Consider the following 27050-nt stretch of genomic DNA (forward strand, 5'->3'; position numbering starts at 1 on the left):
TTTTTGTGGTACGCGGGCCTCTCACCGCTGTGGCCTCTCCGGTGCGGAGCACAGGCTCCGGACGCGCAGGCCCAGCGGCCATGGCTCACGGGCCCAGCCGCTCCGCAGCACACGGGATCCTCCCGGACCGGGGCACGAACCCGCGTCCCCCGCATCGGCAGGCGGACTCCCAACCACTGCGCCACCAGGGAAGCCCCATAATAGGTTTTGAAAATACCTTTTAAGAGGTGATGATGAACATGTGTCTACATTTTGCACATTAGACAATCCTGAAGTTATGAATACAAACAGAGATACATCCAGGACATAACAATGATGAGATGGTGAGATGGGAAGGACAGAGGTGAGGCTGCTATTCAGCCTGAGCAGTCTTGGGGCCCATGAAGTTTATGAGGTGATTGAATGAGCAGACTAAGCAATTCCCAAGTGGTTGGGCACTAAATCTAGAAACTGAGAGGCATGCATACTTCTATCTTGTTCTCAATCGTATCATCTAATAAATCACTAAATCCCTCAAGATTTCCTGGTCTAAATTTCTTTTGAATCAGGACCTTTCTATGCATTCTGACTTCCACTGCCAAGAGTCCTCTCTTATCTCTCACCTGTGCCAAAATAATAATTATTTTATTCTCCCTGAAATGCATTTCCCACATATCCATCACCAAAGTGTTCTGAAATGCAAAACCCGCCTGAAAACCTCCAAGTGTTCCTAGAGTATAATTTCCAAGATCCTTTACCCTCTAAGATTGTCTAATATACCTACTTCTATACCTATCACTCTTTACTCTTTTTGCATTCATGTTCTCACAACGACAAGGATTTTCCGTGCACACATATTACATGCCACATGTCCTAGGGGCCCAGGACTTCTAACTAGTGGACCCGCTGAGCCACCCCTCCCCCTGCTGTTAGGGCAAGCTGGGGAGATGAAGTCAAGACCTGGCCTTGCTTATTCAGGTACGGCCACCGGTGTCGCTTGTTCCCCTGAGCTGAGCGACTTCTGCCAGAGCTGCTTCTGGCTTACCACGCATTGGGCTGCCGGTCCTTGGCCTGTACCTGCTGAAGTGAGAAGGGCATGACCAGAGCCCTCCAGAGCTTCAGGAGGGTACAAAGCACAAGTAGGAAGGGCATTGCTGGGAGCCGGCAGGTGCTAAATAAACAGAGGCTTAAGCATGTGCACATAAATGTGGGCTTCTCTGCAAGCCCTTCTTGACCTTGCTCTCTAAGCTCCCTTGGGGTTGAATATGAACTGATATTAACTGACACCCAAACACTGACCCAGAAATAAAAGGCAGGAGTGAGCCAGCAGGGTGCTCTCTGGCGCTGCTGCTGGGTGGGAAAGGCAGAGAAGGAGTGAGTCATTGTCTCTCCCGTGTGGTAGGATGGCATTCAGGGTCCACCTCTAAAAATTCCCTTAGGGAGCTGTATCCTGGGCATATTTTCAACAACCCAAGCCATATAAAACGTAAAAAATTAAATAGGTTTTCTTTAGCCAGAGATTGAAATGACCACACTTAAATTTCTGTGGCTGAGTTATTTAAGTAGGCGGTTTGGGTGCATTTAGGGAAATTCACTCCCGTGAATTATTTAAGCCGTGCTCAGGTAAGGAGAAGAATCCCTGTTTGGCTTAGAACTCTTTAAGACAGGTGTCATAGCAGAAACGTAAATTGGAGTTTCCGAGATTACTCAGCTCTGGCTACATTCTCAGTGATAAACATTCTCCTTCATGGACAGAAAACAATAGGGGAACCAATCACACATATTTACCCCAGTTTCAGAAAGTCCCAGGTTCAAGACACCTGCCGTGACTTGAAGGCCTGTTTACAAGTGAAACAAACAACACGCAAAATCATATACACGAACTTCCCAATTCTCGCTCAAGGTGAGAACCTGCTTCCCATTGGTCCTGCTGTTGTTAGAACACCATCTGCTGCAGATATTACTGTGATAAAACACATCTTTTCTCAGGTTATGTTGCAGGTTTTACAGGGAGTGGAAACTATGTTGCTTTCTGGTATTATTTCCTAATGCATGTTATTTTGTCCGTATAGAATATTGTCCTCATTTTATTCAACAAAGGGTCCAATACAGCCAATGAGGTGCTAGGTTTTTTTCAATTATTAGAATTGAATTACACAATGTTTGTGTGATCAATGTGATCAGAAATTATCTATATATCTCTCTATATTACTATGAACTAGGAATGTATTCGCAGGAATAATAAATGCTGTCACCATCTCTGCTTGCTTATGGGTATTTATAAATCCTAGACGGATGGTTTATAAGAGTTTATAAGAGTTCATAGATCCCATAGCAAAAGGATAATGAGGGTAGGCGCCTCTTCCATTTGAAAAGTTCACACAAAGTAAGCAGGAGATTGAAAACCTTAAATAAATAGTTCAGCGATTCAGAGGAAGGCTCTGTGCCCCTCACTAATGGAGACGTTGTTCCTCAGTGCCCTGGCCTGGCTCTCTCCTGTTGTTTCCCTGACAGTCTCACCTACAGCCTCCCTGCCAGTTGTGAGCGCGATGCAGTGGTTTGCCTCATCAACATCTTCATCCAAAACTCCTTCTCAAGCTTCCTGCCTACTTGTTCAGTTGTCCGCTAAGACATCCATCTGGATGGCCCAGAAGCATCTCTAATCCCAAACCAAACGTGTCGTGTTTCCCCTTAATCTAAGCCTCTCATTCAGTTCTCTAGGAAAATCTCCCAGCTGCAAGAATCTCAGAATAATAAGTTATTACATTAATGTTATTTATAATATAACATAGTATGATATGATACGATACGATTTCGTATAATATTCCTAGCTGTACATTTCTCTTTATCTCCAACCCCTCACACTGGCTGTGATGTCTTGTCTACTCCACCTCTCAGTACCTCTTGCATCTGGCTCTTTTTTTCCCCAAGCATTCTTCCATCATCTTTATTTTATTTAATAGATCTTTATTGGAGTATAATTGCTTCACAATACTGTGTTAGTTTCTGTTGTACAACAAAGTGAATCAGCCATATGCATACCTCCCACCATCTTGTATTAAAACTTTTCAATTGTGTCCTAACTGGTCTTCCCATTTGTTTTCTTTCTGAAGTATAATCCACCTCATAGACCTCAATCAGATTAGTTTTTCTAAAACACTTTGTATCTCCCTCTGCTTCTGTCACTTTGCTGCCTTTAGGATGGCGCAGGGGGCACCGAACGCTACAAGATCTGATACTGTCTCTGTGCCGACTCACACCATCTGCCTACAGTAAGTGTCCTTTGGTTCGGCCACATTGACTCTGAATGTCAAGGGCTGCACCCTGTCCCTCTTTCTGTCCCCCGCCCCAGCAGTGTCCATTCTCACCCCGACCAGCTTAAAGTGTGAAAACTCAACTCAGCTGTTACTTGCTTTGGAGATTTTTTCACCCTTTGAGACTCAACTCAGTTTCTCTTGGAAACCTTTTGTTTGACTCCAGAGTTTATGCCCAGAACTAGCTAGATGTCCATCTTCCCTACTTCCAAAACGCCTCCCATATATTTCTTTGATGGCATTGTGCTGAAATCAGTGACTTTCTTATTTGTCTGCCCACTCTTCTCCCATCGCTAGTTGAAATGGTTTTTTTCTCACCCTGTGCCACTTCCCTCAAGACTTGCTACCTCCTGTCATGTATTATAGTTATTTGTCTATAGGTCCTTCCTCTGACCCCAACCCTGGGTTGGCGGTGACCATCCGATTATTATTTGATCTCATTAACAGTAGATGCACCGATATGTCCTGAATAAACTAAAGAAATCATAGGAATCAAAGAGATTCTTTGAGTTAAAAATTGTTTTGGTAACAAAACATCTAGTCTAATGATGCTACTGCCCTACACTGTGACAGTTTTCCTCTCCTATTTGAAATATTGGATGAGCGTTATTAGAGAAAGTGGGAGCAATTTAATGAAAACTATTTTTTTTAGGAAAAGGTATTTAAGATGCACAGCGATAGCTATTTAACATCTGCATAAGTGGTAGGATTTGATGTACGTGAAGACACGTGGCCCAGGTTCCTTCAAGGACATGAGCCCCAGATTCTGCGAGTGACCTCAGGGGGCACCCTTCAGTCATCAGCTACGTCAAAGGTCGGCTCAGCTGCAGAGATCCTCTCACCCAAGTGCAGGCCCTTCCAATGAGTGACCGAAGAGGGCAATTTTGCCCCAACTCAGAACAACCCTGAAGGAGCACTCCAGAGACCCCTGTAGAGTCAGATGAGGCTGTCATGGGCCGGCACATCTTCTCCCTGTGCCCAGTCCCTCCCCCTTTCCCTTCTTCCACACGTGTTGATGGTAAGGACACTCCCTGGTAAACATCCTGCACACCAAACTCCATCTCAGAGGCTGCTCCCGGGAGAATACAACCTGCAGCAGTTTGCCTCATCAAAAATAAAAAAAATTGGGGCTTCCCTGGTGGCGCAGTGGTTGAGAGTCTGCCTGCCGATGCATGGGACATGGGTTCGTGCCCCGGTCCGGGAAGATCCCACATGCCGCGGAGCGGCTGGGCCCGTGAGCCATGGCCACTGAGCCTGCGCATCCAGAGCCTGTGCTCCGCAACGGGGGAGGCCACAACAGTGAGAGGCCCGCGTACCACAAAAAAAATAAATAAATAAAATAAAATAAAATAAATAAATAAAATAAATAAATAAAATTGATCTACTATTCATAACAAAACCAGGTCTGTTTGTAATACTGCCTCTGTATACTGCATCCATCCATCCATGTTGCTTTTATTCATTTTGGACTGTGACCAGGGGAGAATTATCATGTGAGCTGGGTTCTCTTTTAGTAAGACCCCTCTGTACGTGATTATCAGTATTTTCCTATTCTCCTGCAGAACAGAAAAGGGATGACAGAAGCAAGGGAAAAAATAGTTTGAAAAGTTAATTTTAAGAATGCTGCTCGGGCTTCCCTGGTGGCGCAGTGGTTGAGAGTCCACCTGCTGATGCAGGGGACACGGGTTCGTGCCCCGGTCCGGGAAGATCCCACATGCCGTGGAGCGGCTGGGCCTGTGAGCCATGGCCGCTGAGCCTGCGCGTCCGGAGCCTGTACTCTGCAACGGGAGAGGCCACAGCAGTGAGAAGCCTGCGTACCGCAAAAAAAAATAAATAAAATAAAAATTAAAAAAAGAATGCTGCTCATTACCTTCAAAAAGTCTGTATCTGTTTATTCACTTGTTTGTTTTACTCATTTACCTGCCCTAAGCTCAGCCAGTGCTCAGCACGGAACTTCCGTCTTTACCTTTAACGTGGGGCTGTGCCTATTCACAAGCTCAGTAAATGTATGTCCAAGAGTACAAAACTGAGGAAGAATTCAATGCCAATATCTGAATTAGAACCCAAGAAATCCCAGAAGGCTCAACTTAAAAACACAAGAAAACCTGGCAAACATTAATCACACACACACACACACACACACACACACACACACACAAATACCCAAGCACGTACACATACTGCATGCACTGGATAATGGGTTCCCAGTAGATGAAGCCAAAAGCATAGGTAGGGTTCATAAGCTAAATACAACCCAACAGAATAGCACAGTTGACATAAGAATAGTGTAACTTTGGAATAAATCAGAGATGAGTGTAGCTAACTCTCCTACTAAGATTTTTAAACAAGGTCGTTCTTACGTAGGATGCCTATTTTGGACGACCAGATTATGAGAAGAACTACAGAGCCATAAATATGACAACATAAGTATAAAGGTAAGAGAAACTTTTAAAATGTTTTAAAATACCAATTAAGTCCATGGGAGAAAATACACTTAAAACATTTTAGGAAGAAAAAAAATCCTTAAGGAATAATGTAGAATTATAATAAAGATAAACAGGAACTGTTGTTTTCATCAGCCAGAAAGATACATATTAGATATAAAGAGAAGACAAACTGCTTGAAATTTTCAGAAATAAAACACTAAAACGAGCCATGAGAAACATGACAGCATCTTCTTCCAAAGCACTCTCAGGAAAAATGGACTACCTATATAGATGCCTGTAGTGGGATATAGGGGTAGGAATTGGGTGTTTTTTTCAGGGGATTCTAGTTTTTAACCATATAAGACATTTCTTCAAGGATTTTCATGGAAGGCATTTGGTAGCCATAACCATATTATGTTGAAATAAATAGTTTCTTTAACATTTAAAACTGGTGAACACCTGCAGAATTCATGAGAATTTCTGTATTTAACAATAAGAGTCACCTTGGACTGAGGAGATAGATAGGCAGGTTACTTTTCTCCTGGTTGGGGTCAATAACATGGTTACATAGAGACTTGGTAATAAAACTGAGTAGTTTTCTGATTTAACCTAAACTAACTTGCATCTCTAATATTTAAAGAAAAGCCATTTGAATCATAATAGCATCAAGAAAATGAAACATAGCTCTCCTGTTGTACTAACCCAAGTGGAGAAAAGACTCTTCCAGATGGGTTGCACTTATTTTATTTTTATTTCTATGGACTATTAGTGCAGGCAAAGCCATGGGACTCAAACTAGAGGTGATGACGGCCAGGCTAAATGACAAGGACAGCCAAAATTCACAAAATCGCTGGCATTCGTTCTAAAGCTTACCTTCTTTTCCCAATTAGCTTCTTTACAAGAATTGCTAGTAATAGCAAGGTATTTACTTGAGAAATATTTTTCATGACCTTGGCTTAGAAAAGGTCATCCTTCTTTAAAAGCTTGGTTATTAACTGTAATTGACTTCAGGTGGCTGTATTCTTTTTTATGAAATACGTCATAGAGAAGACAAGGATATAAAAAGGTAACTATGCTATTTCAACAAAGCTGTAAGTCAGTGAAATTATTTTGGCAAATTTCAGGCATTGAATTAGTGATATAATGAAGGAGGGATACTGTTAAATGCATGAATATACACCAATGAAAGATATGTCCCTCTATATTCCATCCACCCAATATTCACATCAGCATAGATCTATGCAAAACTAATTACACAGACCCCTCTCTACACTTTCAGCCAACTGTGTGTCCCTCCATGAGTCTCCTCAATTTTCGGGGTCTCTAATTCCTCTTGATAAGACTCAGACAAGATGGCTTTCAGCGCAGACGTGTTCTGATTCTTTGAAAGAAAGATACAGAGTGAAATCTTCCAAGTATTCTTATCACTTGTGGACAACCTGGAAGATTCAGGTCTTCAAAACCAAGGTATTTTATTGCCACACCCAGATTAATACACATCATAAGCAACTGGCTCTTTCTTGAAGAAATTAACAAATTCTTTCACTGAAGTGAATAGTTAGTACAAGGACGTTTATGTGCTTGGAGATATGATTGCAGCATATTTATGAGCACTTAGTATCAACAGATCTTTTTGTAAACCTAATTATCAATACATGAGTGATCCTGTTCAGTGCCAAGTTAAGAGAGAGAACAAGAAGTAGAGAGTAAACGGAAAATATAAAATAATCTGACTAAAACAACTTTTGATATAAAATCAATTCAAATAAACATATATGTGTTAAACACGCATCAAAAGTCACACGCACACACACACACACACACACACACACACACACACACACACTGGATTAAAAACTGGGTTCAAGCAACATCACAGAATAAAAAGCTACATAAAAGCAGGAGTTGAAGAAATGGGAAAAGATCTACCAGGCACAAAGAAGGCAAGAAGAGGAATTTTCAATCATATAATAGATGTTACAAGACAAAAAATTACCAGAGATTGTAGCAGAAGATAGATAAATCAATTACATTTGGTAATATTAACGCCCACTTTGATCACTGGTCAATGAAAGGAATAAAAAATTGGCAAAGCTAGAGATGAGATATAACATAATTATTAAATTTAATCTAACACATACAAACCTATGCCCAACAAATATATGAAAAACAGACATTTATTAATATATGAAACATCCATAAAGAAAGTTTCAATACATTTCACAGAACGAAAATGACCTCTGTCCACACCACCATGATATCTTGATATATGTAGAAGAGTGGAAAGCATGGGTTATTTAATAAATTATATTAGGAATACTGACTCAATCAACAAAGAAAAAATTGGACACCCACTTCTACTATATCCCTAATCCTCAATGTGGACTGAAGACCTAAATGTGGACAGTGGAATGTAAACGTAGAGCAAATATAGAAAAAAAATGTAGGCATGGATCTTCCATGAGCCCAGAGTCTTCTTAAACCAGATCCCAATGAAGACAATCAAAGATAAAGAGCCAAGAGACCTTGGAAAATATACTCACAGCTATGTATAAGTAACAAAAGCTTCATATTTACATTAAAGAACTATAGCAAAGCAGGAAGAAATAGCAGGAAGACTGATGGCAAAATGCGTAAAGGAAATTCATAGATGGGACACCCAAATACCTAAAAAGAATATAAAGAGATGCTCAACCTCAGTAGTGATGGAAGAAACTAAAATAAACATTACATCCATTATACTGCAAAAATTAGAAGGGTAGATAATATTAATTATTGGCAAAGATATAGGGAACTGTGACCTTCTACACATGGCTGGTGGCGGCATAAACTAGTATAGGAATTTTGGAGAGTGCTACTTAGTCATTACTGAAATTAAATTCTATGATGTAACAATTCTATTTCCTATCCTATGCTTAGTATTACATATAGGCACATCTACAAGGATATTCATTGTAGCATCATATATAGAGTCAAAGATCTAGGAGACAACCTAAGTGTTTACTTTTATGATTTTATCTTTATCTTAATAAGGGCATAGAAAGCGTATTTAAGATAAATATATGCACCACATCTTCTATATCCATTCCTCTGTCCATGGACATTTAGGTTGCTTCCATGTCCTGGCTATTGTAAACAGTGCTGCAATGAACATTGTGGTGCTTGTATCCTTTTGGACTATGTCTTTCTCCAGACATATGGCCAGGAGGGGGATTGCAGGGTCATATGGTAGCTCTAATTTTAGTCATACAGAGAAAGAGAAATACCAAGTGCTATCCCTTATATGTGGAATCCACAAAGAAATGATACAAATGAACTTATTTACAAAACAGAAACATACAGATTTAGAGAGCAAACTTATGGTTGCTGGGGGGAAGGATGGGGGAAGGGATAGTTATGGAGTTTGGAATCGACATGTACTGCTGTATTTAAAATGGATAACCAACAAGGACCTACTGTACAGCACAGGGAACTCTGCTCAATGTTATGTGGCAGCCTGGATGGGACGGGAGTCTGGGGGAGAATGGATACATGTGTATGTATGGCTGAGTCTCTTTCCTGTGCACCTGAAATTATCACAACATTGTTAATCAGCTATACTACAATATAAAATAAAAAGTTTTAAAAAAGATAAATATATTAAGTAAACATAAATATGTGGCATGGAAATAGGGAAGAACAATACCAGAATTGGTGAATGGTTTAAAAAAAAAGATAAAGCAAAATAGGGAATTTGTATGAACTGATGATAAAGGTGTGGTATAAACCAAATATTGACAAAACAGAACAAAGTTCCCATCTGACCAATCAGCACCTGGGTTTTTGCTCTTGAGCCCAAAGGAACGTCTCAACAGTGGGGACATGGGTTGTAACAAAGAAGCCTTATCTTCAGGATCGAGGATCGAGGATCGAGGATCCTGAAGCCTTATCTTCAGGATCAGGATCGAGGATCTCTTTTCCCTCTTTCAGACATTAGACAATTCCTAGAAGGCTTGTTTCTCTGAGAGCAGACGGACACATCCATGTGTCCTTACAAAGGAAACCACTTTCTGAGCTTTGTTGTACACAACACAGTTGAACGAATGAGGATGTTAAAGATGGTGAGTCAGGAAGGCAGTGACTCATCGTTGCCCACATTGGGTAGTTTCTATGGGGAAGGGGGAGAGTTCCTCTGAGCTGCCCCAGAGGAAACAATGGGACCAGAAAGAAGAGGAAGAATTAGAGAAGACAGATTTGTATTCAACAGGAGGAAGAAATGTCTGATCATCATGGCCAAGCAGAATCAGAAAGGGCTTAGAGCTCATTGGGGGCACTGCAGAGACCCCGTGCAGACAGTCTGGAAAAATTTGAGTACAGTCGAAGGGCAGGTTGAGTATCACATGGGATGCTGGTCTAGATGAACCCCAAGTTTATTTATATCCCTAAGGTTCTATCCTTGTATCATCTATTTACACATATGTAGGCATATTTTATATATACTTAAGTCCATCTACATTTGAATATAACACACATAAATATTTACACATGATTTCAACACATATGAATACTTTATGTGTGAATGTAATATCTTTATATTTATAAATAAATGTAATAAAATAAATATTTGTTATATATTGCATGTGCATAAACTACAAATTCTGTTGAACTTATATATTTTGACAATTACTTGCGTGTGTACTAGTCCATATTTAATGAGTTTAAATTTTTCCGATTAAAATATTATCAGGGCATTATCACTTAAGCACTACCAAAGGAATTTTTTTCCCTGCGTGTGTTTGTGTGCACATACAACTGTGTGTATATCCAGAGAGATTGACTGTGGGTCAGGCAGTGAAAGTGTGAGTAATCTTCTTGTCATGTTTTCTTCCTTTCTCATCTCTACTTCGTTCTCTCCTTCTTGGAGTCCCTGTGTCTAACACGCATAACAAGTATTGCAAAACCTTATTTCTCCCACAATTTTAATTTTAACTGAATAAAAATTCGCATTCTTTGACTTCATAGCAAATCAAATACATGTTCTTTTTCTTTTTGTCTACTTAGAGGAAACCAATTTGAGATGTTATTTGTAAAAAAAAAAAAAAAAAAACTAACATAGCATTTCCTTAAAGAAAGGTACCAGTAGTGGGATTGCTGGGTCATACGGTGGTTCTATTTTTAGTTTTTTAAGGAACCTCCCTACTGTTCTCCATAGTGGCCGTATCAATTTACATTCCCACCAACAGTGCGTGAGTGTTCCCTTTTCTCCACACCCTCTCTTATTTGCAAATAAATAAGAGAGATATAGAAGAAATAAAGACACAGACATAGAGAACAAATGTATGGATACCAAGGGGGAAGGGGGTGGTGGGAGGAATTGGGATTTTGGGATTGACATATATACAATACTGATACTATGTATAAAATAGATAACTAATGAGCGACTCTACTCAATGTACCATGGTGACCTAAATGGGAAGGAAATCCAAAACAGAAAGGATATACGTATATGCATAGCTGATTCACTTTGCTGCACAGCAGAAACTAACACAACACTGTAAAGCAACTACACTCCAACAGAAATTAATTTTAAAAATAAAAAATAATTAAAATGTAACAAGAAACAGGTTAAAAAAAAAAGAAAGGTACCAGCTTCATTTTCCAGATTGGAAGAAAAATAACAAAGCAACCTATCTCCAGGACAAATCTGTTTGAAGGCAAGTGCTCCAGCTGAGTTTGGAACTCAGTCTTGACATCCTAACCAAAGTAAAGAACTTCTCTTCTGTGGAAGTGTGAGAGCACCTCTCCTCAGGTCAGGTGAGAAACTACAGCCATTTAAGCACATTTAAACATGAGTGCGTCTTTGGTAGTTTACAAAGGAGGGATGGTGAAAATTCGCCACACAATCAGCCTTCTTTTGCCACATTAGGATGTTACATTAACAAAGAGAACTTAAATTCCCATTTGAAGTCATAAATTACCACGAAAGTGTTACACATTTAATGTATTGCCTTTATGTTCCCCCACCAGCTTTATTTTCTCCCATATTACTCACAATATAAACTGTACACTCTCTAAGTAGTTGTTGAAAATCAATACAAGAATTTTGCAAATGACTAAAATTTATGGTCACACAAGACCCTAGCAAATAGGACCTTAAATTAAACATTGCTCAACTTTAATGAGGCACCTAAAAGAGAAAAATAACCCCGAAATGTTATGTTTTCTATGAACAGTATTATAAATGACTCCAGTAGCTGGAGAGAGGAGAGTGGAAGAAAGTGAAAGTGATAAAGAGAAGAAGACTCTTCATCCCTGACAGAGTTGGGTTTGGAACCTGGTGGAGGTTGATGGTGCTCTGGCTGGAAGAGCAAATGAGCAAACGTCAGTCACAAAGTGGGAGTGGGTGACACTGCCAAGGTTGTTTCCGTGCACAGAGCTGCAGCTCTGCCTGGGCCAAGCGACATTAGCTTGTCAGGAGCCCTTGAAGGATGATGTCATTAGGAGACTACGTTCCTGGCCGCTCACTGAGAGGTGGAGGAAAGCAGACGCATTCTCAGCACCATTTTTAACAGGGTGTTCATTTCCCCAACTGCACCAACAGTAGCTCTGTGAGGCCGCTAGGATGACAGACGAGGTGAGATGTACCCTATGATCAAAAGCTGCAGTGAGAGCAGGATCTTTCCTGCCAGATGGTGCAGAAGAGTGTGTCAGTTAGGCTGCAGAACACAAAGGGTCACGACCATGAGTCGGAAATGCTGTCAACGACACCTAACTCTTCCATCAGTTTGAAGCAGGAAACGATAAAAATCTGTCTCGAATTAGAACTGGGAAGTGCTACATTTAGAAAATGAAATGAAATATGAAAGAGTGAATTTTGTCACTGCTTTTATTTCCTTTCTAGCATCACCGTCTCACCTCATTATTGACAAATATAATTTTTAACTTTTTTATCGAATAAAAGATTCTTTAAATTTTATAATGCTTTATAATTTTCAAAAGTTTCACACACATGATTTCATATAATCCCATAATAATCTTTTTGAAAAATCCCCTACTCCTATATCGCCCCTCCCCGCTCCATTCTCCCCACTGGTAAACACTAGTTTGTTCTCTATGTCTGTGAGTCTGCTTCTTTTTTTATTTTGCTCACTAGTTTATTGTAGTTTTTTCTCAAAAAACTAAAAATAGAACCACCATATGACCCAGCAATTCCACTCCTCGGTATATATCTGAAAAAACAAAAACACTAATTCAAACAGATATATGCACCCCAATGTTCACAGTGTTATTTACAATTGTCAAGACAAGGAAGCAACCTAAGTGTCCATCAACAGATGAATGGATAAGGCAGATGTGATATCTATACATATATATACACAACAGAATACTACTCGGCCATAAAAAGAATGACCCCTTGCCATTTGCAGCAGCATGGATAGACTTGGATGGCATTACGCTAAGTGAAGTAAGGCAGACAGAGAAAGACAAATACTATATGATATCACTTATACGTGGACTCTAAAAAAATACAACAAGCTGGCAAACGTTAATTAAAAAAACTCATAAAATACAATTCCAAAAGCTTGATGCTTCTTAGACACACTTGCCAAGTTACAATTTCAACCACTGCTCTCTACTAATTTCAGCCCACTCCGCAAATTCTTATATCAAAGTTCCCCTGGTCTGAATCCAGAATAGTGGTCCACAGACACATGATACTAAGCCTACCGTTCATAAGATATTTTAGGTTCTCCCTCTTGGACTTTCCATCATCCAGACTAGAACTTCTGGAGTCCTCTGGTTCTTACCCATGCTCACTCACCAAATCCATTCCTTCCTTTCCCTCTTTTCAATTTAACTAATTCTCCCTCTCTCTTACGTTAGGCACTCAATAGCTCATACCCTTACTTCTAAGATAATCTCCTTTCTTGACTTTTTAAACAGCTTTCTTCCCAGGTACTTTGAATTAATTTCTCATTACTTCAATCTTGGCTTCCCACTGCAATGTGAATTACTTTTCAAAAACACACTGTGGGGTGGTACTGGGAAGCAAAGATGTGTATTTGAGCCCTGACTATATTACTGGACAATCCTGAGCAGGCCTCCTGCTCTCTCTTATTCTGTTTCTCTGGTGATGCTTTACCTACATTACAGACTCACTGTGCGTATAAATTAAGATTACAATTATGAAAGTGTTTTGTAAACGACAAAGTTTTATATAAATACAAATAGAAGGTGACATTTTTATCCAGCAGCCAATTAACTTTCCTGGCTGTGTTGGTCTCTAGCAATTAGAACACTCAACTGGGCACTGTTCAACTTCAGTGTGGCACCTAAAATGAGGCAGGAAGAGCTCTGCACTGTGTTAAATGTAACACTGCTTGTTAAATTGAAATGAAGTGAAAAAAGGGTTTTTGACATTCATTTCTCCCTACATGTTTGAAGGAAGCAAAATTGCGCTTCTCGTTAATATAGTTTAGAACTTCTTAAGTTTCAGGCACTACTAATGATCAAAATGTTATTTATATCAATCTTTGATTTTTTAAAAATTTCCCAGGTCATATGATACAAAATAAGTGAAGGGGGAATAAAGAAGCAAAAAAGACATGACTGAAAAATAGTATTGTTTCCAAATGTCATCTACATACACACACACACACACACACACACACGCACGCACGCACACACGCACACATACCACACACACACACCACTCTAGTGTTAAAGAAAAACCTCCTGGAAACAAGATAAAAATGGTTTAGTTTTACAGTTTGCAGCATTATTAATGGAAACAAGTGGGCCCACTTCCAAATGAAGCCAACTTTTGAGGTATTATATTTGCTCTTCTAAAATGATCTGAATACAGTATTCACTGTGTAGTCTAATCGCAAAGGTAATGGAGCTGAATATATATAAATAAAATAAGGAAGACTGTCTTCCAATCCTGCTCCACAGGGAGAGTCAAAAATTTCAGTTTTTTCCTGTAACTCAGTTGATGTCTTATCTCTCCCTTATCATAATCCTTACCATAATTGAAAATAGTAAAGGTTATTAATTTTTTTAAAAGCTTTGATGGGCTACAAACCTGACCACTGGAGTGTGATTTAATTTACATATTTCATTTCAAAACATTTTAAAATTCAAATTTAAATGCTCAGAAGTTAATATGGTTACGACTTTCTACTGACATCTGAGGAAAGGCTAAGATCGTTAATGGTGTATAACTGTTACTGTATGTTGACAGTTAGATGTCATTTTAAGCAAGAAATGCAAGTGGTATCTTAAATCGAATTACTCTAAATATCTTTGCTAGAGTGCAATGCACGTGAATATGACTCCCTCCAAAAAGTATGCCCTAGGTTGACATATAGGAGTCCAGAATTTATTATTTTTCACCTGGGAAGCCCTACACAGGTTTAAGCAGGCTTAACCCTATCCACTCAGCCTGCAGTATCTGCAGTTTCATTTGTCTACCCCAAAAGATAAAATTCAATAAAAGTAAGGTGGAATATACTGTAGTATTAATAGCCAACTGTATTTATATTTAGTTTAGACATTGCTCCTTAAAACAAAAGAAAGCATGTTTTGAAGCAACGATTAACAAAAAGTATATACTCTCTCCTCTGCCCAGGCATGTGCACAAAACATTAACTTACAATGAAGGCACAGCAGTGGAATATAGATTTCTTTAGCAAGTTCTGTATTCCCAGCTTCTTGGTAAACCCATTGTTTAAAGTCTTTCTAATCAAATTTTTCTTAGTGCGTGATATTCTCATATGGCAGGGTCCATGGAGACATCTAATCTGTCATCTGGAAGGCTTTCATTAGAGACTGCCGGGCACATCTCTATCTCTGATCATTTGGCTGTTGTAAGTTTTATAGATCTCTTTGGTTTTAATATCATCTTGCATCTGGAGGGCATTCTGCTTTCTGCCTCTCTGATCTGATTGCCACACCTGATAGCCTCCTTCCATCTGGTACCCACTCCCACCCTCCCTACCGATGGTCTTTGCTTGGCTTCTTTTTATCCCTGGGGTTGGTTTCTTTTAGGGAAAATTCTTTGTCATCAAGTAGAACTTATTTTCTGAGGTATTGACCTACTGGGCATAGCGTAGATATTCCATCCATCATAGTTAAAGAAATAAATACAATCACAAAATGAAGTTTTATGCAGCTATGACCAATCTGGCTTACTAAGAATTTCTAATGATTTGAGAAAATTCTTAAGATATGTGGTTATTAAAAAAATTCAGAGTTATATGCAGGTGTATGTAATACATAATACATGTTACCTAACATATACTACATAATAAAATACATTGTGTGTGTGTGCATGTGTGTGCATGTGTGTGCGTGTGTGTGTGTGTGTGTGTGTGTGTGTGTGTATTTATAGGTGTCCCTAAACAGGTAAACTAACAGGATTTGTGAGAAAAGATGGTTGGGGAAGACCATGGAAAACCTATGCAGCTTTGTAACCAGGACATTAAAGACAATTATTGGTACCTAGGGAGATAACCGTGTAGCTCAGGCAGACAGCTTAGCAGGGCAGGAGGCCGTTTCCACATATTTTTGGTATTACTTCATGGTGCATTAGAGCTATTTCCATGACCTGTTTCCTGCAATTATTTACATAACTGAAAATTTTCATTTTATGTTCACTTGAGGAAACTGGATTGGGAAATGGAAGAAATGGGTTCCCCTAAGGGTCTGCCACACTACAAAGCTGTATGTCCCTGGGGGAGCCTTGTCACTTACAGGTCTTTACTGACAAGGAGATTGGGGTTGAGCTGCATGATCTCCAAAACTCATCTTGACGGTTAGAGTCCATGACAGTCCACGTCATGATGTCATGATGTCAAGAATAATTTAAAAGGCAGGAAAATTTTCTGTGGAGTCCTTTAAACATAGCATTCCTATGTTGTTGCTTTGACCTGCTCATCTATTTTGTTTGAAGCCCTCATCCATTACAGAAAATCTCTTCTAGTTGGCTTCTAAAAGAACTCACTTTTAGGAGGTTTTAGGAAAACAAAGCTATGTGTTTTAAAACAGTCTGTCAGCCAACTAGATAACCAAGTCAATGATATGTTTCTTTTTTTCTATGATTTTATAAAAACACAAATCCCCTGGAAAACCAAGCCGAAAGTTCATGTGAAAAGAAGACTACATCAACCATCACTCTGGTGAAGATGCAGTGGTAAAGAGGTTAGAACATCCAATGGACCTTATCATTCTTCAGTCTTTGTAACTGTCCTATTCTGAATATGCAGATTTTGAGATTACCCCACTCCTAATGGTTGGTCTGGTGAAACAGTTGAGCTTAGTCATGGTGAGCTGTGTGGGGACCGAGGGACAGCCTTACCTTTGACCGTCACGTGGACGCTCTGGCTGGTGGAGAGCTGGGGTTGAACCAGCACGTTGCAGGTGTACTCCCCCTCGTCAACTTCCTTTTGCACATCCGAGAGTTTTAGCGTGCCATTGTTCTCAAATGCCACTTGGCGGTGGTTAAAAGGAAGCAGATTAGAGTTCTTGTACCATTTGATGGAGTAATATGGATAGCCAATCACACGACAGTGAATGTATGTGTCCCGTCCTGCTATTGCTGTGATATTTTTCATCGGTCGAATGCTTGCAGGCCCTGGAGAGACACAGAGAAACTCTTGAAAATAATTTAAGGGTACCTGTTATGTGTGGAAATGGGTACACTTTTCCTTGAGTTAAAAATGTAGATTAGTTTCATGTAAGGACATCTGTTTCAGTTAAGCACATTTTTTTCTGCATTTGGCATTTTCTACCAAGAAGGTTTATTTTTTTTCCTTTTAATTTCGTTACTTTCAAATGAATTGAGTGTTAAGTACTTTAATTATCAACTACTTCTGTTAAGACGTTTTGAATTATAGGACAAAAGGCAATTTAATCAATAAAAGGTAACTAGCTGCACTGAACAGTCACGCTCTTTTGGTGAAAACTCTGGTAGCCATTCAGTTGTTTAACTCTCTCTGTACACTAGGTTATGAAGATGGAGGTTATGCCATGTTGCACTGTGAATGTCAGTTAAATACCAGGTACGTGAAGGGTTACCATGGACACAGCAGAATGGAAGAGGAGGAAGGAAAGAGCATGCATGCACAGCATAAACCAGGAAAGGAAAGCTCCAGTGGACAAGTCTAAGAATAAAACAAGAGAACACGCTGACTAAAGAAACCAAAATGCCATCTCCAACAGTAACCCAATCACTGCCATTCCTGAGTAGGAAGCAGAGGGTAGGAAATGGGAAGCGACAGTTAATCCGTTTTTGGCATTCCAAGACTCGGCTCGGTGCATGCAGAAACCTTCTTCTCCACTACAATGAGTTATGTGTGTTTTTTGAGGAGCTGATTTGACAAGCACCTCTTACGTTTATTCGAGCCTGGTACAGGACGACTCCCGCCGAGTTGTTGGCAGTGCAGCGGTAGACTCCCCCGTCCCGGACCTGAGAGCTGGAGATGTTCAGGTAGCTGACCACGTTGCCCTCGGAGGTGATCATCTGGCTGATGCGGTGACTGCCGCCCTTGAGGATGGGGTCATCGTCCAGGGTCCACGTGATCGTGGGCAACGGTGTTCCCTTCACGTTGCACATGAGGGAGACAGGCTCTGCTGGACTCACCACTTTTTCACTAAAGGCAGAAATAATTTTGGGAGTTCCATCTGCAGGAAGACAAATCACGGAAGGAAGTGGCACATACAAATAGTTAAACAACTTCCAAGTACTTCTATTTAATGATTAGGATGTGCCTGTACTGCTTCTCAGACATGACTCAAAAGTCTGGTTTTATTGATAAAGCTAAGTTCCAATCAGGACAAAATTTCATTTTCCAAATAAGTAAACACAGCATTAGCAAGCTTTAATAATTTTCTTATATATTTTTTGATGAAGTTATAACAAGAATAATAATGCAACTCAGATGTTCATGGTAAAAAATGTCATCTCCCAAGAAGTTTATAATTCAAAACTGGTATATCCCCACCCAAAGTTATAAAGATAGAGGAAACCCACACACTTCCAATGGTCGCTTTAGCTTTCTACTTCCCCCAAGTTAATGAGGGATTGCTCAAGTGAGGAATCGTTTTTTATTTATTTTTTGAAATTTATTTATTTTTTGGCTGCTTCGGGTCTTAGTTGTGGCACGCAGGATCTTTCACTGCGATGTGCGGGCTTCTCTCTAGTTGTGGTGCACAGGCTCAGTAGTTGTGGCACACGGGCTTAGTTGCCCCGCGGCATGTGGGATCTTAGTTCCCCGACCAGGGATCGAACCCACGTCCCCCTGCATTGGAAGGTGGATTCTTTACCATTGGACCACCAGGGAAGTCCCTCAACTGGGGAACTGTTTAGAGGAAAAAGAAACTAAGAGATTGATTATCTCATCTTTATAATTTTCTCCTAAGAAATCATGTTTTATAGTTTGAATGACAAATAACTGCACGTGAATTTTCATGAAGGCCTTGATAATGGTAGAAGCTAAATAAATTTGACCCTTTCAGTATTATTAAATATCTCCATAAGTATCTTTTCTTTCTTTTTTTAAAATTTATTTTATTGAAGTATAGTTGATTTATAATGTGTTAATTTCTGTTGTAGGCAAAGTTATTCAGTTATACACATATATAGGTTCATTTTCATATTCTTTTCCATTATGGTTTATCACAAGATACTGAATATAGTTCCCTGTGCTCTATAGTAGGACCATAATGTTTATCCATTCTCTATATAATAGTGGGCATCTGCTAACCCCAAACTCCCAATACATCCTCCCCCCAGCCCCCTCCCCCTTGGCAACCACAAGTCTGTTCTCTAAGTCTGTGAGTCTGTTTCTGTTTCACAGATAAGTTCATTTATGTCATATTTTAGATTCCATAAGTATCTTAAGTAGGGTGGCCATTAATCTATCATCTAACCTGGAATACTTTTGAGAATAAAACAAATACCAGGAGGGCTTCCCTGGTGGCGCAGTGGTTGAGAGTCCGCCTGCCAATGCAGGGGACGCCAGTTCGTGCCCCAGTCCAAGAAGATCCCACATGCCGCGGAGCGGCTGGGCCCGTGAGCCATGGCCGCTGAGCCTGCGCGCCCGGAGCCTGCGCTCTGCAACGGGAGAGGCCACAACAGTGAGAGGCCCGCGTACCGCAAAAAATAGAAACAAAAAAAAAAACAGATACGAGGAGAACAGGCACAACTCAAGACTGTCCCAGGCAAACAAGGAGCTTAATCTTAAGGAAAGTTTCCATAGCAATTTCCATTATTTTTGACAAAGATCAAATTTTCACATTCCATTATTTTCTGTTAAAGATATTGATTATCTGCCTCATGTTAGTAATCACAAATACATGTTTCTTTATATATATATATATATACATATATATATGTATATATATATATATATGTGTATATATATATATATATATATATATATATATATATATATATATATATATATATATGGGCTTCCTTTAAAGAAAAGAAAGAGAGAAAAATGTATGAAAGTCAAAAGAAGGAAAAGTTACCAGTGGGTCTACCAGCCGCAGGCACTATAAATCAACATAGTGACACTTTTTTTTTCTAGGTGTAGATAGGTCATTTTGACATGATTGTGATCACATACAACAGGATTTCTGAGTCTGGTAATAAACCTTGCTGCAGGAGATATTAAAAAAAAATTTTGTGGTGCTAATTTCAAGGGTTTAACCATAGTGAAAGATAATGATTAACATATTTTTATTTAGTTTTTAATTTTAATTATAATAATTATATGTATTCATTGCTGAAAAATTTGAAAGTATATATTAACAAAAGAAAAACTGGAAATAAAACTGAAGCTATCTTGCAATTCCATCACAGAAGGGTAAGTGTTAACATTTTCAAATATCCCTGAAGAAAGAGTTATTCATAACCACAAAACCCTGAAGCCTATTTCTGTGGCCTGAGCTGGGTTGCTTCCCTAGAGCCTTCTACCATCTTTTCATTTGCAAATTCCTGAATCTTCATTCCAATTCCTGAAACTTCTTCATTCCAACTCAATGTTTTGAGGCTGGAGAAGGCCTTCAAGTACTTTTTTTTTTCCCCAGATGCATTCATAAGTAGCATATTTCAAGGTCCTTGGATTGCAAACATCTTTCTTTTACTATCAAATATGACAAAAGTAACTTCATAATATTAAAATAAAGAACCTGCACTTTTGCCCATAGAACACTGCAGACATGACTTCAACATGCTCTACATTTAATTTACAGAGAAGTTACATGTGATGCTGATGGTTACTCTTTGTACATAAACAGTTGCTGGTGCTTGGGAATGTTCAGGTTATTTTATTTGACCTTACAATTCAATGTATTTGTCAGGATGTGTTTAGCTGTGAATTTCTTTTCACTGATTTTTACACTAAGCACTGAAATCTCGTCTCTTTTTTTATCTATTTAGGAAAGGTTTCTTCAGTTACACTTTTATTTTTTAGATAAAATTTACGTACAGTTAAATGTATAGATCTTAAGCTTACAAACAGAATGAATTTTGTTAAATATATATACCTGCGTAACCACAAAACGATCAAGATAAAAACCATTTCCATCACCCCACAAAGTTGCTAGGGGTTCTTTCAATCATTCTTCACCCACCACAGCTGATCACGTTCTGATTTTTATCACCACGCATTACTTTTGCCTGTTCTTGGCTTCAAACCCATGTTTGAGTGTGCCCTCTTTACACACTCATGGAACCTGTCATAACCGCAGGACAGTCAGAAAAATTAGGAAATGTAACTTTGGAACGGTACTGTTATCTAATGCAAAGTCTGCCGATTGACCAATAACGTCCCTTACAGCTATTTTCCCAAGTTCTATCAGTTTTACACCTTACATTTATTTGTGGTGGCTCCTTAGTCTCTCTCTCTCTCTCTCTTTTTAATAGATCTTTATTGGAGTATAATTGCTTCACAATACTGTGTTAGTTTGTGTTGTACAACAAAGTGAATCAGCCATATGCATACGTATATCATCATATCCCCTCCCTCTTGCGTCTCCCTCCTGCCCTCCCTACCCCACCCCTCTAGGTGTTCACAAAGCACTGAGTTGATCTCCCTGTGCTATGCTGCTGCTTACCATTAGCTAACTATTTTACATTTGGTAGTGTGTATATGTTGATGCTACTCTCACTTCACCCCAGCTTCCCCCTCCCCGCCACGTCCTCAAGTACATTCTCTATGTCTATGCCTTTATTCCTGCCCTTACCCTGAGAAAAACCATAATTCAAAAAGACATGTACCATAATGTTCATTGCAGCACTATTTACAACAGCCAGGACATGGAAGCAACCTGAATGCCCATCGACAGATGATCGGATAAAGAAGATGTGGCACATATATACAATGGAATATTACTCAGCCATAAAAAGAAACGAAATTGAGTTATTTGTAGTGAGGTGGATGGACCTAGAATCTGTCTTTAGTCGCTTTTAATATGCAACATTCCTCAGTCTCTGTTGCGTTTCTTGACTTTGACATGTTTGAAGTTACTTTGTAGCCAGTTGCTCAAATTCAGTTTGATATTTCCTGGTGATTAGATACAAGTTTTGCGTTTTTGACAAATACCATGGAAGTGATGTTGTTTTCCTGTCCTTATTGGCCATTTGTGTATTTCCTTTCTTAAAATGTCTGCTCAAATCTTTTTTCCATTTTTGTGTTAGACTATTTGCCTTTGTTATTGATTTGTAGGAGTTCTTTATGTCTACTGAATACAAGTATATATATAATATATACATATATATTGGATATAAGGTATATATGTAAACATATACAAGTCTGTACAAGTTTACTTTTACATGTGTATATGTCAGATATCTCATATAAATTACATAAAATGTTTGTCAGACATATGTGTATATATATTATACATTATATATGTGTTAAATATTTTCTCTCATTCCATATTTGCCTTTCCATTTTCATATATATTTATACATATATTAACATTAATGTGTATATGCAAATTTATACATATGTATATGTACATATAATTTTAATCACATCTATTAAAAGTTAAAATTATCATTCTTCATGTGAAATGGAGGAACTTTGCAACAAATGATTTCAAAGAATTTAATTTATATTCTGTCCACTGTGTTATTCTATCTATTTTATAAACTCTATAACACAATATTGTAATTGCGTAGTTGTTTAATTTGTCAATTGCTGTTTAAAGAAATTAAAAGAGAGAAAACAATTTTGCTAAGTGTTTATTAACGTATTTGTCATTTCTCATACTCTCATGCTGTAGATCTGAGTTTCCATTTTAGGTCATTTTCTTCACCCTGAATGACTTCATTTACCATTTCTTGGTGTGCAGGTAGGTCTTCTGGCATAACATTCTTCAAGCTTTTGTTTATTGAAAATATCTTTATTTTGCCTTAACTTTTGAAGACTATTTTTGATGTATATAGACATGTATATTGATAGTTTTTTTAAATGTTGAAAAGAACAAGTCAAAAAAATTCATTTCAATCTCATTAAGACTGTAGTTTTTGCATTTCTTTTTGTGTTCTAGTTTCCCCACCTTCCCATCCCACCAGTAATGGAAAATATACTCAGGGGAAATGTGGTATTAGTGTAGAAATCACCTAATATTTTCCCCTTCTTTCAAGGGTGAAATTATTTCTGCCTGCTTCTGGGTGTTTCCCCAGTGTCTGCAAACAGTTTTGCTTTTCCCAAAGTTCAAAATTTTCACCTTCTTGCAGGTTAGTCTGATACCTGCTACTCCATCATTTCCAGAAATAGGACTTGTTCTCATTCTTCTTTATGATTCCATTTTCCAGGTGTTCTGGTCTGATCTTGAAGCTATAATTATTAGATTCCAGTTTCTTTAAACTTCCAGTTTCTTTGTCCTCATAGGAAATATTCCAAGATTCTACATTATGTCATTGGCCATTCTAAGTTCACAGTATTGTGAGTTTTTATAATCCATGTTAATCCATAGCTGTTACAGGAGGTTACGTCGTAACAAGGATACTAGTTAGACAGCATTTTAAGGCAGTTACTAGCTAATGTATTTGTAATTCCATTTCTGCTCTCTTTGGCGACATTAGCATTATCATTTTTCAGGCGAGAAAAAATAAAGTGAAGCTTCTTGTCCCAAATGGTACCTGGCATACAGCAAATAAATCCGTAAGTAGGCTCAGCATGCTCCTCTGCCCCCTCTTTTTATTCAAGCAACAGGTTTTTTTGGAGATGAAAGCAGACGTTATTTTCCCAGTAAGACCTGAGTGTCTTTGAAATCTTTCTTGCTGCCACTCTCTGATAACCTCACCTCTTTCAACATCATTATGGATTATCAATATGCTCTTTAGGTTTTCTTCGTCACAGGAGATGGTTGCCAAGGTAACCAGCCTTAGACAGGTAATCTCTCCCTTTTCTACAAAGAATCTAAAAATAGTGACTATGTGAGGACTACAGGGCATCATCATTAGCAAACTGGCTCTGTGCAAATTGATTACTGTCTGCACTTAATTATTATGTGGAACACAGTGTCAGGCTTTTAATATGAGTACCATGCCTTCAGCTAATTTCGCCTCTGCTTTAAAATGCTCACTGTCTGCAAGGAAATGCTCGAATCAAAATAAGAATGTCATTCTAAGCCTGTTTCATATCCTCTTACCATCAAGAGATATTTAAACTTATTTTCATATATAAATGGATTTTCTTTTTTCCTCCTTTAGGCTATATGAAACTCATGTAGTTATTTTAATCAGTTGATAACAGATGAATTTTAAATTATATAAGAAGGCACAATTTCCAACAAGACATGCAAATACACAGATAAAAGCTAGTTAAATTATCTGGTGATAAACATATGTCTCTCGCTTGACTGCTACCTTAATAGCTTCTTTCCCTGGATGATTGATAAGCTTGAAGATGTAAGTAGGCAGCAGGCGGTTAAGAAAAGAAAACAACATAACATACCTAAAACCTATTATGATAACACAAGGTAATTCTTCAAAAATTCCATTCACCTAAATCTGTGACTCTATGGACCCAAATAGACAACCCCACAAACCAGAAGCCATTTTTTCACTCCACCAAGCACCACATTGAAATGTTGCTCTAAATGTTGCCTCCAAAGTTGTGCTTATCAATTTTGGGGGAGCTATTTTCCCCTCCAGGGGACACCTGGCAATGTCTAGAGACATTTTTGTTTGTCACACTGGAGGAAGGCGCTGTTAGCATCTAGTGAGGGGAGGCCGTGCAACATCCTACAGTGCATAAAGCAGCCTTCCAAAGCAAGCGCTCCTGAGAAACCCTGGTCTAGAGGACAATGAATTGTCAACCAAACCATAAATCTCAAGTTTCTAAGGTCTATATCTTTTTTTTTTTTTTTCTTGCGGTATGCGGGCCTCTCACTGTTGTGGCCTCTCCCGTTGTGGAGCACAGGCTCCGGACGCGCAGGCTCAGCAGCCTCGGCTCACGGGCCCAGCCGCTCTGCAGCACATGGGATCTTCCTGGACCGGGGCACGAACCCGTGTCCCCTCCATCGGCAGGCGGACACTCAACCACCGCACCACCAGGGAAGCCCTAAGGTCTATATCTTGACAAGTAACTTTAAACACGTGAGTGGGCAACATTTATGTTACTTAACCTTAAGTTAAATCACGTTACTTATGTTGCTTCTACCATAGACAATGTTCATTTCACCAGAACTTATTCTTTTATTTGCCCAGTTGAGCTTGAAAAACTAGGGTAGAATTATAAGCTGGTCAGATAGACAGAAATCTTAACACTGTGAGTTAAGAGCAGTGTTTCACCCTTTACTCTTGCTCCTGAGTTTGGGCTCTGGGTTTGGGCTCTTTTTTCGCCGAACCCTGTAACGGGGCCCACTGACCTTCAAGGACCACCTGCACATAGTCTTGAGCGGACAGCTTGTCCTTGCGCACAAAGCACTGGTACGCGCCCCCGTCACTTCGGACCATGTGATCCATTATAAGGTTCTCGTGGTTGATGCCTGTTATCCTGACATTCTTTCCAGGGTTGACGACTTCACCGTTTCGGTACCAGGAGAGTTCCTGGCCCTCACTCCCTGTCACGCTGCAGGACAAGGACACCTGGCTGCCCACGCTGCTTTTAACTTTCCTGGGGCTGATGGCAGCTTTCAGTGGCTCTGGAGTTTTGGGGAAGAGAAAAAAAGAAGGTGAAAACAGCACACATGTAGAGATCATTTCAACAACATGCTGGACTTATGACAGGCATAGGCATCTTCGCAAGCACTTTCTGCCCATTTGTCAATATGCCAAGGTGGGTTTTTTCCTCATACAGGACACTGAATAGTCAAAGAAATTAAACTGAGCTGACACGTTAATAGGTTTTATGTAAGTTATACAGTCTTAATTTGGGACTTGTAAATAGCACTAGGTAGACCTTCTACATATAATACTCCAAGAGTTAAGGCAGCAGAGGGATTTAGAAAGAACATTTTTTTTACAGTTAATTTACCATGTACAATTGCTGTAAGTGATAATGTGTACAGATTTTCTGTTGAAGTAAATTTCTTCTTAAGACTGTTATCTTTCTATTGCTTTTGTAGGGGATGACATTGCAAAAAGCAAAAGAAAAGAACTTTAAAAAAGAACACACTCCATATATTCTTATTTCAGTATTATTTCATGGTGCACCATTTTGTTAGGGAACACCCTCATCACTATTCGTTTTTCTTTTTTTTTTTTTTTTTTTTTTCTGGGCTTCTTTCACTGTATAGCAAATAGACTGACATGGGTCATATTGCTTTCTCACTGAGTAAATGTGAGTGTTAACGCACTGACAGTAAGAAATGCAATGTGCTGGTTGCCAGCAAGGACAGAAATATTTGAATATTTAAATCCTATTTGCTGCCTCCCAGCGTGGCACAGATGGGTTTGCTCTGGGCCATTCTCACACACACATACTCACTCCCCTCCCCTATGTGGCTTAACCAGGGCCAGTAACACACAGCTGTAAGAAAGCAGGTAGATATTAGGATTCATGGCCATGAAACAGGGTTTTGTTCTTTAAAATGAGGCTAACTTCTTTGGATAGGTGGTAACTCTCATCTTTGACTTCCTATGTTTTCATTCAGCAAACCCAATTGAATGCCATAAGCATTTATTGAACATCTACTATATGCCAAGGATGGAGTTAAACCCACAGGTGAGACAAACACGAATAACATTTGTGGTGCCACTAGCATGTGCCATAAAGCTACCAAATATCTTTTGAATATTAGTTAGGTCAGTCTTCCCACAGTCCTGCAAGTTTTGTGTTATCATCTCCATTTTACAGAAGAAACGATTATTCCGAGAGATCAATTA

At 39.1% G+C, this 27050-nt stretch overlaps 1 protein-coding gene across 1 annotated transcript in view; it reads right to left on the reverse strand.

Moving 5' to 3' along the window:
- Positions 1–27050, reverse strand: part of DSCAM (DS cell adhesion molecule) — a gene marked incomplete at its 5' end in the record, with an annotated part of 743298 nt that overhangs the window by 296553 nt on the left and 419695 nt on the right. The window contains 3 exons of the mRNA XM_060149089.1: positions 17058–17333; positions 18086–18382; positions 25592–25867. Coding sequence (XP_060005072.1) covers positions 17058–17333; positions 18086–18382; positions 25592–25867 — 849 coding nt within the window. The remainder of the gene's footprint in view (positions 1–17057; positions 17334–18085; positions 18383–25591; positions 25868–27050) is intronic.

Source organism: Lagenorhynchus albirostris, chromosome 5 (genome assembly GCF_949774975.1).
Source record: "Lagenorhynchus albirostris chromosome 5, mLagAlb1.1, whole genome shotgun sequence".
NCBI lineage: Eukaryota > Metazoa > Chordata > Mammalia > Artiodactyla > Delphinidae > Lagenorhynchus > Lagenorhynchus albirostris.